This window comes from Musa acuminata, chromosome BXJ3-5 (genome assembly GCF_036884655.1).
Source record: "Musa acuminata AAA Group cultivar baxijiao chromosome BXJ3-5, Cavendish_Baxijiao_AAA, whole genome shotgun sequence".
Classification (NCBI taxonomy): Eukaryota; Viridiplantae; Streptophyta; class Magnoliopsida; order Zingiberales; family Musaceae; genus Musa; species Musa acuminata.
The window spans coordinates 35,956,143-35,969,962 of record NC_088353.1 but is presented as its reverse complement, the minus strand read 5'-3'; the positions used below and the strand labels follow the sequence as shown (position 1 = coordinate 35,969,962).

Below are 13,820 nucleotides of genomic sequence, written 5' to 3'. Positions count from 1 at the left end.
CAGCTCATCCATGGCCGAGAGACCCCCGTTCCTCCTTCTCGTTGATATAACAGAAGACCTGCAGAGACACAGAAGGAAGAGAGAAGGGAAGAAGAACAGTTCTCCTTGTAGAAGAGATCATTGTCGAAGAGCATGGATCCATAACACAGAGTGGTTTCTCATCAGATGTTCATAAATGTGGCTCACATGCTCATCCGTGACCGGGACCAGAGAATTGAATCTTACAGGTTTAGCTGAGAGAGAGAGAGAGAGCAGTCAGTGCCCTCCCACTATGTAATCTTGATCTAAGGTGTGAGAAGCAAGATCGTATCGTGCTACCCATTCCCAACGTTCTTCCTTGGAGGAAGAAGAGTGGCTGCATTGAGAATGACCTTCACATGACTCAGTGCTACCGAGTGTGCTTGACGAGGCGTCGTGAGAGAAGATACTGAGTTCCCGTGAACAGCATTTAATTCGTAGTGACAGGGGAAGGCCATCCCAAGCGACCGCCACTAATCAATGCTCACCCAACGCAACGACAGAATGGTCGCTCATTGAAGACTTCAAATGTATCCAGTTCATCTGTGTTCTAAGTCTCCTGCAGCAATCGGTAGTTCGTGATGGTCTTACATGCATGCTGAGTTCTCCAATGCCTTGCTTTTTTGTCCTTGTAAGGAGAATATATGCAAAACTACTTGTCATTTCTTCTCCACAACGTGCTGATGATGAATCTCCAGCAATGGCAGTTTCTGTAGCGGTAACAGTGAAAGAGGAGACTCGAGGAAACGAAGTCTGCGGCTAATTTATTGTGGGAGGGGGAAGTCTTAGACGCAGCATTTAACTCGCTACTGTCCCGTAAAGAGAAGAGGAAGGAAGAGAATAGTTCGTCTTCGATGGCCTCTCCCTTCTCCTGTCCTTCGTCCTTTTCCCTCCCCTCTCCTCCTCCCCTTCCTCCTCGCTCTCCTGTATTCGATCCGGTGAGTAATCGATCTCTTCTTCTCGTTTGTGTCAGTCTTTTAGAGGCTCTCACGCATGCATGAAACCTTTATTGGCAGATTCCCGAGCATGAGAAAGAAGAAGAAGAGGAGGAATCGCAGCAACTGGAAGTCGTGCCTAAAGAACAGCCATCGAGCGCATCCGTAAGCGGAAGTCCATACGTGCATAACCCCACGCCGCTCCACTCCTCCGTCACCGCTTCCTCAGCGGCGACAAGCGCACCGACGGCCACTCCGCGGCGACCCTCCCGGTGCAGAGGCCAGGAGGAGAGCGAGGTCGTGTCCGTCTCCTGCAACAAGTGCCGCCCCACCTCTCGTGACAAGCTCATAACAGTCGTCCCCCTCGATAACGCCGCTGGCCAGCATCAACACCCCATGGTGTCTTCTTCTCCCAGCCTCCGCGGCCTCCGATCTCTCTTCCTCTCCCTCACCGGCCGGAGCCCTGCCGCCGCTTCAGCCACACCAGTTTCCGACGTTCACGAGGACCAATGGCGCCTCGCAGCGGCGGAGCTGTCGCGGAAACTCGTCCACGCTACCCGAAAACGCGATGAAGCCCTCGTTGAGGCCTCCCGCCTCAAGTACTCCCTCGCCGAGCTGGAGCGAAAGGTCGAACGCCTCGAGTCGCACTGCCGCGACCTCGGAGCCGCCCTCCAACCGGGCCCGGCTACCGGCTTACCCCCGTTCTCTGCTCCTTTCACCGCCGAGGTCTTCCACCTCGCCGTCGCCGACGCCCACACGGCCGTGCGCCACCTCGCCCGCTCGCTGATCTCGCAGGTCCGGCTTGCCGGGCCAGGCTCACGGTCCTCCGACCGGGTCGCGACGCTGATCCAGCCGTACGATCCCCGGGCCGCGGTCCAGTGGCGGAGGAACCCAAGCGGGCTGCTGTTCTACATGGAGGCGCTACTGAACCGGGTCCTGTACGCCGGATTCGAGGAGGAGGACGAGGAGGAGTCCGACCTGATCGACCCGGCGGCACGGTGCGAGGCCAGCCGGACGGGCTACGAGGCCGTCCGAGGGCTAGGCTGGGACGAGGTTCTCAGCAAAGGCACGAGGCACTACAGCGTGGGGCTGAGCCGGTTCTGTGACCGAAAGATGAGCGAGGTGGTGGCGATGGTGGGACGCACGCGGCCGTGGCCTGAGGGGCTGCTGCAGGCCTTCTTCGGGTCGGCGAAGGGGGCGTGGGTGGTCCGGCTCATGGCCCGGTCAGTGCACCCGGCGATCCCGACGCTGAGGGCGAACAGAGGGGCGAGGTTCGATGGCCGGTTCATGGAGGACGTAGCGGCCGACAGGGTCAAGCGGCTGACTCCGGTGGGCGTGCGGATGATGGTGGCGCCGGGGTTCCACGTGTACACCGGCGGGGTGGTGAAGTGCAAGGTGCTCTGCGTGTACAACAGCGGCAACACGGAGTGCAGCATCGACAGTTGCAGCGGAAGGAACACTTCCGAGAGACCGCAGCAGCAGAAGAGGCAGTCGATGTGAGTGGGAGAAGCAGTGGCCAACAGTCGTGCAGGGGATGTGAATACTAAGAATCTAATGATTCCAAGAAGCATGCTGTGTAATGATCCCAAGATTTCGGAAATGCTTCTGTTTTCAGCTTGCTTTGTTTTTTTTTTTCTTTTGTTTTCTTTTTAATACTTGTTTTTAGTAAAAGGCTGTGTATATGAATTTGGATACTGCTTTTTTGTTTGAAGAAAATGCACAATAATATTGATTGTGAAGTAAGAAGGTTTACGATTAAATATGAATTGAACTCCTTGAAATGATTGTAATATGTTTTTTTATTTATATAAACATCATTCCAAAGATCTTGGTGTTAATGAAATTTAACGTCATCGCTTGACTTGGTAGATTTTCATCATATCCTTCCAATATTTAAATTAGTTTTAGAAGTTTACTATTTATAATTTTTTGTTATTGATATTTCTTTTTTTTTAAATATTATTTTTATTATTTATAAATTTTTTATTATCGATTTTTTTCTCATAACCCTATGCTTCTTGTTTACATATAGTATTCTCCGAAAGGGTTAGTTGTATTGATAAAAGTGTAAGGGGAATCCTTTTATAATGAACTCTTAGGTTATACCTATTGTACATTTCTCTGTGCTTAATCATATTTATGTTGTATCGAATTTAAGATATAATAAAGTTCAATCGAGTCGACCTTATGTCAAGGTGTCACCCCCATTAGATCATATGACTCTGAAGTATCTATCGGTTGACCTTATGTCAAGGTGTCAATCGTTAGATCATATGGTTTTGAAGTATCGACTATGTTATTCATAGAATACTGAGGTGTTGATCGTATATCATATTATAATATCGATTATGTTTTTGTCTCTATATCATAGAATCATTCGATGATAAGCTTAGGTTTTAATTTATATATTTTTAATTGAGAAATATTAATCATAATAAATAGTAACCATTTTGGTATTTGGAGGAAGTATTAAAGAGAAGAATATTTTGTTAGATAAATAAATTGGAGAGAGAATAAATTTACACCTTGACTAATGTTTAAGTTACTATACGATTTTTGGCTTAAGATTAGATTTCTTATCAGTAACTTAAAGAGTTCATGTCTTAGTTAAAATCATTTTGTTTGGGTAACCTAATGCATTGGAGCATTTAGAAAGGAAAAAGAAAATAAAAACAATTTTTAATTACCTTTCTCTCTACCCTTCGCTTCTCTTTTCTTATCCAACTCAAATCGAATCCAAATCTAATCCTATTTGGGATTCCAACCCAAGAAAGAAGTCTTGGGTTGGGCTCGTGCTCTCGACATGAGTTAGATTGCATCCAAACCTACAACTTGTCTAACTCATCCTTTGATGTCGAAATACCTCATGAAAGGATTAAAGAAAGATGGCAGAGTCAATTAATAATATAAAAGAAAGAAAAATAATAATAATATTTTCATTCATCAATAATCATATAATTTCAATAAGATAATTATTGTATTTGGAAGAAGTGAAATGCTTACTATTAACAATTCCCAAAAAGATTTTACTAGAAAGTATAAATAAAAATTTAAATAATTTAATTTAAACATGCAAAAACAATTGAGATATTACAGCTTTGTTGTGCAACAAATCTTAGTTAGACCTACTAATCTTATTTGTTAGGTTATAGACTTAAGTTTTGGTTTGAACCTTCTCTTGTTGCCCAAAACCACAATCAAATTGCTTCATTGATCCAAGACATCAACCTCTGCAGAAGAAGATGTGCCAATATATTTGTTCTTGTAAGGACATGAAGGGGACACACTGTTCCACTTGATTCAAAGCATAGTGCATGAAATCATCCACTGAAGACACATAGTGTTCCCCTCTTGGGGGCATGCAATGCAATCAGAATCATTCGTGCCCATACTTTGCTACTACTCTCCTAGATTCAGTTCTTCCTTCGAACATCCTTTAAACCGATAAACTGAGACATCAAATCTATACTCAATCCAAATCTTCATCTTCTGCTGGTGACATTGACTCATTAGATTCTTGAAGCCCATTCCTTGTCCTTGAGAGACCAGCCAAGTCTCATAGAACACAGACCAGTGTCTGATCTCAGAGTGCTCACATGAGCCCAATGAATATATTGGCTGCGATGCGATCGAACGACAAGGCAACACAGCATCAACAGTATCCAATATAATAGTAGGCTTTGGTGGCATGTAAGCTTGTATGTGGAATGATGATATAAATACTAACCGATAAGTAGTTTAGTATCAAAAGACAAGAAAATTCAATAAAGGATTTTACGAAAACTATATTAGGGATATGCTCGATAGAGATTTCTCCGATGCTTAAGTTGATAGTGTAATCGGAGGATTTAGGAGTGTCCTCGAAGGACCTTTTTATAAGAAGCTTGAGTAATTGTTAAAGCAATGAGTTGTTCTACGAGATAGTTATGTCGATCGCAAGACATCCATTGGGTTTGCTAAGATGATTAGGTTTGACACTGACCGACGTGTCAAACTGATGAGACGTGACATAAGCAATATTAGATCTTCTTATCTATCTTCATTTTCATTAGTCTCGGTTTTTCTCTATTCTGTTCAATAATAATTATCACGATAGTCGACAAGCGTTACGATTGCTCCTCTGTATCGGAGGAAGTGTGAAGCAATGGATAATCTATTCTCTTCTTAGTACGACTGCAATATTAGTCTGTAATTGTCGGTGCGTTTTGCCGCCCGATGCTTCCAAACCATGAGACAAAGCCTCGGATATCTCAACATTTTAGTTTGGTCCGCGACAGGTTAGGTCGGATCAGATCGGATCAGGCAGACATCACAGCTCATGCATCAATATTTTGGGAGAGGAAGCCTTACTCCATGCATGTGTGCTCCGTGCAGATCAAACTATAGAGAATAGGAGATACAGAAGCAGCGTCTTCCATGAAACAACCTGCTGAGAACGGGCAACATCGAGGAAGATGACAGAGGAACTACAATAAGGTCTCATCCACGTGCTGCTCCGTGGAGTTCCCATCCCTCTTCCTGCAGACGTAAATTTCACATGCTGCTTGTTTCAGATGCACGAGGAAGATGTCGACAAGGAAGATGTTGGCTGGCTTAAGAACACTACACCAAGATTTAGATGGATGAACACTTTTAAGTCAATGTGTTAACGATCTATTACACAAGGTTCTCTTGCCGACTTCCTTGTTTCTAGTTCTGTGTCACATGCATTGTTGTGTTTATGGAGATCCATCTGACTCTATAAAGACATCTGTTAACATAGATCTCCTTTGTCTCTTCTATAAATATACATATATAGAGAGAGAGAGTGTGTGTGTGTGTGAGAGAGAGTCATGTCAACGTGATTCAACAGGTGAAGTGAAGTGGATCTGATGCATACCAGCAGGCAAAGGAAGCAGTGATGGAGCATGCCAACTAGGCCGTACAGAAAGATGCATATTATATGGTGGTATGTAGCCTATATATATATCCACGTTTGTGAGCTTGTGGATACCCAGAAAACCTAATCGACATCACTAAACAAAGAAGAAGAGGAAGCAGCAGCAGAAGAAGAAGAGAATTAAGCTACAGAGGCATGGCTTGGTCTGCTGAGAATGCCACCAAAGCTTTCCTCCGGACACTGAAACTGGTAAGCAAAGCCACCACCACTTGAGCTTTTCCCGTCCGATGCAAGCTGTAGGAGTTTGAATGGCTGACTGCATGAGCTTCCTGCGTTGGTTTTTTGCAGGGAAACAAGGCCAAGGAGCCCGACCTCACCGAGTTCGTGTCGGCATTGGCCGCCGGGAGCGGCGCACGCCTCATGGTGGAGGTGTGCGCCGACTCCGCTGGGCCGACCACCCTGGCGCTGATCGCCGCCGCGGATCAGACCGGCGGCCGGATCGCCTGCATCGTTCGCGGGCCCGACGAGCTGCACTCCTCGCTGGAAGCACTCGGGCCCGACGCGGGCCGCGTGGACCTCGTCGTCGGTGACGCACAACACCTGCTGATGGGGGAGTACAGAGGCGCCGACTTCGTCCTCGTCGACTGCGCGTCGGAGGAGCACGAGCGGGTGTTCCGGGCGGCGCAGCTCGGTGCCATGGAGGCCTGCGGCGGAGTCGTGGTCGGCCACAACGCCTTCTGCGAGAGCTCGAGTCCGAGCGGCGACGCCCTGGGGGGGCTGAGGGTGGATCTGCTGCCCATCGGTGGCGGGCTGAGGGTGAGCCGGGTGCCGCCGGCCGGCAAGAGGAGCCAGTGGGTGGTTCGCGTCGACGAGTGCACCGGCGAGGAGCACGTCTTCAGGATCACATCTCCTCGCAAGAAATGGATCGAAGCTTAGTGAGGGAAGGAAGGGATTGAAGCCTCCCTCCCATTTGCATCTTAATAGGCTTCTACTGCAATACATGTAGTGAGTGCGATCGATTGCAAGGCAAAAGACTTCTCATTAATAATGGCTCAAGAGAAGTCATCCTCCAATATATATATATATATATATGTACATAATTTTCAGCACTAATCTATGTATAATGTACCAAAGTGTAAATTTGGAGACTCATTTAAATGTGATATTGTGGCTAATTATCTTATAATAGGATTAATAATCGTTATCTTTCCTATATGAATTAATCATAGAGATTCGATTTTATTGGAACATCCAATTGGTTAATGCATTATTGTACGAGTGGCTAAGTATAAGCCCTACGGCCCAACCCAATGCAACGACTGTGATCTTAAGTAAGTTTGATTTAGATGTTACATTGTGATTAGAATGGTAACTTCAAATTATACATATAATTCAGATCATATATTATAATCAATTCACATTGTAGTATTAGATTATGTGATCCTATTAACTTTCGATGAGGTATAGAAAATTCATGTTCACTTATATTATATTAGTAAATCTTACGGAGAGACTCTATTAATTATTTATTGATAGGACTCCTTATAAATATTAAAAAATATATAGAATAGATTTTTTTTTTTATCTATATGATAGATTCTGTAAAGGATAGAAAGAACAGAGAACAATATGTGGATGTAATAAAAGTATTCTAACAATAATGACATTCAAAGGTTCACAAACTTGTTTTGATTTTTGATTTTTTAATTTTAATTATGATAGGATAGAGAAAGAAAAGAATGCGGATATTGATGATATTGATATTGTTTTAAAGGATGAAATATTTTAATTGTAAGGTGACAAGATAATGATGATTTGAGTAATTAGGATTATTTCATGTAAATTTTTATGCTTTATTTAATAGAAAAGTTAAAAAAATTCTTTAGTAAAAATATTTTAGTAGAAAGATGACATGATAGTGATGATTTGAGCAAAAAAAAACCCACATATGTTATTCTAATGATGTAGAAATATTTTAGTAAAATAATCATTTTAATTTCTCATGTAATGAAAGAAAAATATTTCTCTTGTTTGACCCCCAAACAAGGAATATTAGTGATGGCAAAATATTCCTAATTAATGGTCACTCTTTCTTTTTTAATGGCAAGATGAATGGTGGCATGAGGTGGCCATGACACAAATTCCATGTCATGATCAAATGATGTTAACATTACCATCAAATAAGCTGTCATTATGGCATGGCATGATGTGGTGGCACATTCAATGACTCCATTTCCGACTTCCTTTAAACAAAGAAAAGGGAAGATGCGTAGTAATCATGTCAATTAGCTTAATCCATTAGCACAAATGATGGATACTTCGCTTATATTAAATCATTTTTTCCTTTTTGATAGTATGAGTGATGATGAGACTGTGATACCTTTTTTCTTCTCTTGTTTATGATACTTAGTTTGATCTATTGCATGTGTTTTAGTACAGATAGGTATGTTAAAATATTTTTCTTTTTCTTTTTAATATTATATGTTTTGGTTATATTTACAAATAGAATTCTAAGTAGAGATAAGTCATTCCTATTTGTATAATTATACTTGAATTTTAGTTAATCTAATAAAAATTGTTCAAACTCGTTCTTATCGGATTAAAATTATCATATTTCATGCATATAATTAAGCAGGATATATATGATGATGGATTTTCTTGATTGCAAAAGATCACTACTTAGCTAATTGTAAAGGATTAATGCTTCTGCATAACCCTCTTTAGTAACAATGAAAAATGTACTAATTCTTGGAATTAAAACTCGAGATAATAATGCTCATAGTTACTCCTTTACCACTTGTATATTAATCCTCCTCTCACACTTTAAAGTCTTAATCATCACAAGTCAACCAATTGCACCTAAAAGAAAAATAATAGAAACAATACCAAACAAAAAAAAAAATATATATATATATATATATATATATATATATATATATATATATATATATATATATATATATATACTAAAGAAAATTACTAAAGAAGCTTGAATACATTAACATATTAGAATTTTTTTTCTATTTATACAAATTAGAAAGAAAATTTTTCTTTAATAAAATAGAGGATTTCTCTCGATTCTTAGAGAAATCTAAATCTTATCTATTATCAGTCACCATCTTCTGAACAAATGCTCTTCGTTGTTGTAATCATCCACATACCTAATCCACCGGGAACGGACGTCACCCAAGCTCGGCCCCTTCCCAACGCCGACATGGAACACCTCCACGCCGCCCTCTAAGGGTAGGTACGTCGCCCGCACCACCCTCGTACCGGCCCTGAAAACCCCGGCCGCCCCGCCCCGCTGCCTACCCGCCCATTTGCACACCACCACCATCCCCCTCTCCCCCGGCCGCGCCTCCCTAAGCACCCTCCCGGCGTCCCTCCGCCGGCAGTCCACCACCATCAAGTCCACCCCCTCCAGCTCCCGCATCGCGCCCTCCGCTTCCCCCACCGCCACCGACTCCGCCTCCACCGACGCGCCCGCCCGCCGCATGGCCCCGACGTACTCCGCCGCCCACTGCTCGTCAGGGACGACGCACACGTGTCGGCCTCGCACGTGCTCGACGGCAGCTCGGAGCCCGACGCCGGTGGCAGCGCCTGCGTCGCGGTCCCACGCTTCCACCACGAGTTGAGCCCTCCAACCTCCGGCCATGGCGGAGACCATCTCGGCCACGCTGCTTTCCTCGAGGCCGCGTTCGGCGAGGGCCTTCACTGCGTCGACGTAGGCCTTTAAGGCGGTATCCGGGCACCAAACCAGCTTCATCCTTGTCCTCTGCCTCCTCCTCCGCTCCGCTCGACAGATGGTGGTGGGGGTTGTTGAACACGGTGGGGCTGTGGATGATGGACTATGTAAGTGGAGGGAAGAAAGATTTCTTGGGATATCACAAAAGATCTAACAATAGATTCGTGACGGTTGACAGTGGAGGGAAGCACGGCATTTTACCGTTTTTGTTATGTAGGCGGCCCGCTCTTTACAAGTCCAACTCGAGCACGTCTCCATGGCTGAGTGTGGAAACGAAATATTTCCTTCTACTATTTAGATCTTCTTATGATATATATATATATATTAAAAGGTCATAAATATCTCTAAGTAGAACCCTCCAAAAACTTGGTCGAAGAGTTATTAGATTAAGATCTCGACAGCAGGTAGACTAGATTAGGTTGCTTGCGTGTATTGTGTGTATACGTACGCAAAGAACCTTTAAGAACTTGGGATTCACACTCCACTTAAATGTGGTGTTGGTGAAAACTAATGAGAAGAAACAAAGAAAGGAAACAATGAAGTTTTCGTGAATGGCTGCTCATCAAGATCGTTGACTTCGGACAGCTACCGGTGAGGCGTTGACTATAGGCATAGGACAAAGAGTTGGATGGGAGTAGAGGATAAGAACAGCATGAAACATGTGGGGGGAGTACGAAGAAGGCGACCACATCCGTAGTGCGATCGTCGTACTCCCGGAGTACGAACCAAACAACTGTTAGAAGATGATGATGGAGTTTTCAGATCCGGAGTTCGAAAAGAGTTGTAGAACAATGTTTTGATCCACTCAAACCTGATGCTAAAACTTGTGATGAATCCAATTGCAACAAAGCTCGAACAAAGCAGAGCAGTAGTTTTGAGAAAAAGACTCGAACAAAGCTCCATTGCAACAGATGAAGAAACTATATTCCAAGTTGAAAGGCAAATGCATGAAAGAACCAAAGAGGGAAAAAATGGTGGCAATCTAAATCTTACCTTATTGTATATTAAGTAGACATCTCCGAGAAGGATATCGGTAGATAGATCCGACGAAGCCTTATCTCACTGCATTAGCTTGTATCAGAGTATCAAAGAATGAAATGTATACAACATCCGATGTTTACTTGTGCGAAACCATCCAAAATAACATATTTCAGAGATTTTCTTTGAGCTTCATCTTTGAAGAAAAATAGGTATTACAACAGAACAAAGCAAAGTAGTTAATGGAAGTACTATGAGAGCTTATCAGACTCTCCCATTACAGTCAGATCTTGTTCTTCCATACTGCTGCACATTATCATTTTCCTTGTAGTTTCTACCATAATAAAATTTGCTTTAGGAAAAAAACAGAAGATTTAAGCAGAGAGAAGGATAAAAGAAACTCATAATTGTTTTTTTTATGATAACTACCATTATGCCGACAAAAAGGGTAAAATTCAAAGGCATGAGTTGCAAAGTAGCTACAAAGCTAGAGGTTTACAGGATTGATTAACCAACAAAAACAGAGAGATGAAGCAAAAATTTGAAGCCACCTGAAAGAGAGTAATTTTAGTAAACAGTAAGCTTTGATTAACAACCAAGACAAAAACAGAGGTTGGAGCTTTGCCCTTATGTTTAACTCGTCGTATGGTTGAGGTTTGACCTTTTGAAAACCTTGGTAAGACTATCAATTTGGAAGATGTGCAAGGAATGACAAAGAAAATCAAAAGAACCAAGATAAATATCAAGTTTTATCGAAATAAAAGGTCATTTTACTCTAATCCACAATCATCAGACTAGAATTTGGAAGGAATTACACTTAGAAACCAGTATCTTGTGCTGGTACTAGTTACTACAACAAACATAATTCCACATAAAAATACTGGAATCGTGTTTCCAGGACTATATTGAAAAACCTACAAAATTTGATCACTCAAAGAAAAGCAAAGGTCGGTTTAATGTTTAGTGGATGGGAGGAAAGGAGTTCTGAAAAAAAAGATCTATTTTGCTGATTTGTCTTCATGATATAAAGAGTTCCCTAATTTTTCTTCTAATTCTTTCTTTTTCAGTCAAAGTCCTCCTCCTAGCTTCCCCACCTTCTCTCCGAGTGCACATATCTATCTTACTGCTTCTCCAGATTGCTATGACCAAAACGAAAGGTGAATACCAATCGAAAAATGTTTCATTCAACTTAAATGGAATCCACTTAATAAAACCCTAAAGTTAAAGTTCTCCACAGTCATGCTTTACATGCAGGAAATGATGGGCCATGATTCACAAGGTCCTTCCAGAATGATTACTTGAAATACTTGACAACAGCTCATTAGATGTTAGTTAAAATAACACTTTTGCATCATTTTACCTCTTGTGTCATCATTGCTTTAAGATGTCTCCACCCAAAAATATGCTCATGGATATTATGAGCCACCAAAACAAATACTCATTGGTTTAGGGTTCTTGATTTCAAAGTGTATTTCCAGACTCATAACATGAGGAACTCATCTCCAGTTCCATGACATCAGTTTAAATCCACAATAAAGAACTGAGTTGGTCCACTATCGGTTTAGACATATGCATCATGGATCTTGTGTTTCTAGGCTCATCAAGTTAATAGGTCAGTTTTTTCATCGATAGGATCATGATAAATGGTATCATATGAGACTCAGTACTGGACATAGTAAAAGGCTGAAGCCACAGAGTTATGGACTTCAAGCGTCACATATTAAGGTATGATTCTGGATTACGCTTGTCCTTTGACGAGGATGTCAAATCTTAAGTGGAGGAGATTGACAACCCAGTTTCCTCATATCAGACCTGGGAAGAGAATTAAGATAGTATATAGGGTAATATTAGCTATTAACCCATGCTTAAAAGGTTTGGTCGCATGATTCTAGATCTGGCTCATGATGAGTTTTCTTCATGAAACTTCCCTTCAAATATAAGTATTGAGATTATCAAAACTTGTGAAACAAATTCCAGCAGATTTAGTAGGCTGCCAAGATACTAAGCGCTACGGTAAATCCATCTTTCAATTATATGAAATTGATTGAACATATGAGACCAATTCTAGTCAATATATTGGAATGCCAAGATACTACGCACAATGGTAATTCATCCCTCAATTACATAAAATGAATTGATCAAACATTTACCTCATTTCTCTTTATCTTTCTCGTGATAATGACATTCTTCCATATCTTAACCATCACGGGAGCAACACGTACCAATATATATGTAGTTGGCATAATCCACTTTTCTTCCACTTTTGAGATTAAAGTATTCAAAAACTCTTGCATATATGGTGAATGCTTCCAATGATAGCTTTGTGATTTTTTTTATTAGAATGGATTAATAAAGTGATGTTAAAATAATGAAACTAACCTACCTTTTGGTCTCCACTAATTATAAGAATTTTTAACCAAGGATGTTTCTAGAAGAGATCTAGGAAAACAAAATTCTAATGAGGCAATGGCATAGATAGAGATCACACCTAAAGCCTCCATCCTTCTTGCCCCTTCCACATAAATTACAGATCTCATGACACAGCAACAAGGAAGATGACAATAGCTTGCAAAGTCCCAACTATTTGGGATATGTTACATTGATTGTTTGCTACCATTAAGCTCTATGTACCTCTAGTTATATCAAGAAAAATATAATCTCTTTTTGGTGTTCCTAGTAAAGTTTTGTTAGGTTTCCTGGTCTTCACCTTGCACCATCAATCCTAATCAATTCAGCTCATCTAACCACATTACCTATAGATCTTCTTAAAGCATGTTCATTTGATCTTAAACAATTTTACGTTTAGTCTCTATCAAGACTACATTTCTTATCCTATTTTCTTGGTTACCCCTCACATCCACTGTACCTCATCTCAGTAAAACTAACATTTTCTGAAGCACCATTATTCAAAGAAACAAGTTTTTATAGTTAGCAACATGCTAAAGTTCAAATTCTATAAAAAATTCTTCAGTATATTAGTACCATAATATGGCAAAGCCTTTACCACTAAACGAAGCAACATCTCATCTAAGAAAATTTAGATTCATTAGGTAATTATATCATCAGATGACACCTAGTAGGTATTCTTAGTTTCCATGACTCATGTAAACAACAGTTTATCTATTTAGAAACAACAATTGCTAACTTAATGTTTATACCATAGGTGTGCCTGACTCTCCCTTGCTCCCCTTGCTTAAGCAGCTTTAGGAAGCAACTGAAAACTTACAATTCTATACCATTATACTTAAACCTGTTTCACATGGAT

At 41.5% G+C, this 13,820-nt stretch overlaps 3 protein-coding genes across 3 annotated transcripts; 2 read left to right on the top strand and 1 right to left on the bottom strand.

The window, feature by feature from the left end:
- Positions 1 to 580: 580 nt before the first annotated feature.
- LOC103985806 (IRK-interacting protein-like) lies at positions 581 to 2,734 on the top strand. The gene is made up of 2 exons (XM_009403647.3): positions 581 to 956; positions 1,035 to 2,734. The coding sequence occupies exons 1-2, from the start codon at positions 873 to 875 to the stop codon at positions 2,451 to 2,453; spliced, it is 1,503 nt and encodes a 500-aa protein (XP_009401922.2). The 5' UTR covers positions 581 to 872; the 3' UTR covers positions 2,454 to 2,734.
- A 3,190-nt stretch (positions 2,735 to 5,924) lies between these two features.
- LOC135637873 (uncharacterized) lies at positions 5,925 to 7,117 on the top strand. The gene is made up of 2 exons (XM_065150729.1): positions 5,925 to 6,081; positions 6,181 to 7,117. Exons 1-2 carry the CDS (start codon positions 6,028 to 6,030, stop codon positions 6,766 to 6,768), a joined length of 642 nt encoding a protein of 213 aa, XP_065006801.1. The 5' UTR covers positions 5,925 to 6,027; the 3' UTR covers positions 6,769 to 7,117.
- A 1,700-nt stretch (positions 7,118 to 8,817) lies between these two features.
- LOC103985970 (uncharacterized) lies at positions 8,818 to 9,905 on the bottom strand. Its single transcript, XM_009403822.3, has one exon. The coding sequence runs from the start codon at positions 9,596 to 9,598 to the stop codon at positions 8,945 to 8,947; it is 654 nt and encodes a 217-aa protein (XP_009402097.2). The 5' UTR covers positions 9,599 to 9,905; the 3' UTR covers positions 8,818 to 8,944.
- Between the last annotated feature and the right edge of the window lie 3,915 nt (positions 9,906 to 13,820).

What these genes read in the sequence shown, in the direction of transcription:
- LOC135637873 (XM_065150729.1), top strand. Translation starts at nt 6,028, where the DNA reads ATGGCTTGGTCTGCTGAGAATGCCACCAAAGCTTTCCTCCGGACACTG. An exon ending in TCCTCCGGACACTGAAACTG is followed by an intron (nt 6,082 to 6,180) that starts GTAAGCAAAGCC and finishes GGTTTTTTGCAG; the next exon opens with GGAAACAAGGCCAAGGAGCC.
- LOC103985970 (XM_009403822.3), bottom strand. Translation starts at nt 9,598, where the DNA reads ATGAAGCTGGTTTGGTGCCCGGATACCGCCTTAAAGGCCTACGTCGAC.
- LOC103985806 (XM_009403647.3), top strand. Translation starts at nt 873, where the DNA reads ATGGCCTCTCCCTTCTCCTGTCCTTCGTCCTTTTCCCTCCCCTCTCCT. An exon ending in GCTCTCCTGTATTCGATCCG is followed by an intron (nt 957 to 1,034) that starts GTGAGTAATCGA and finishes CTTTATTGGCAG; the next exon opens with ATTCCCGAGCATGAGAAAGA.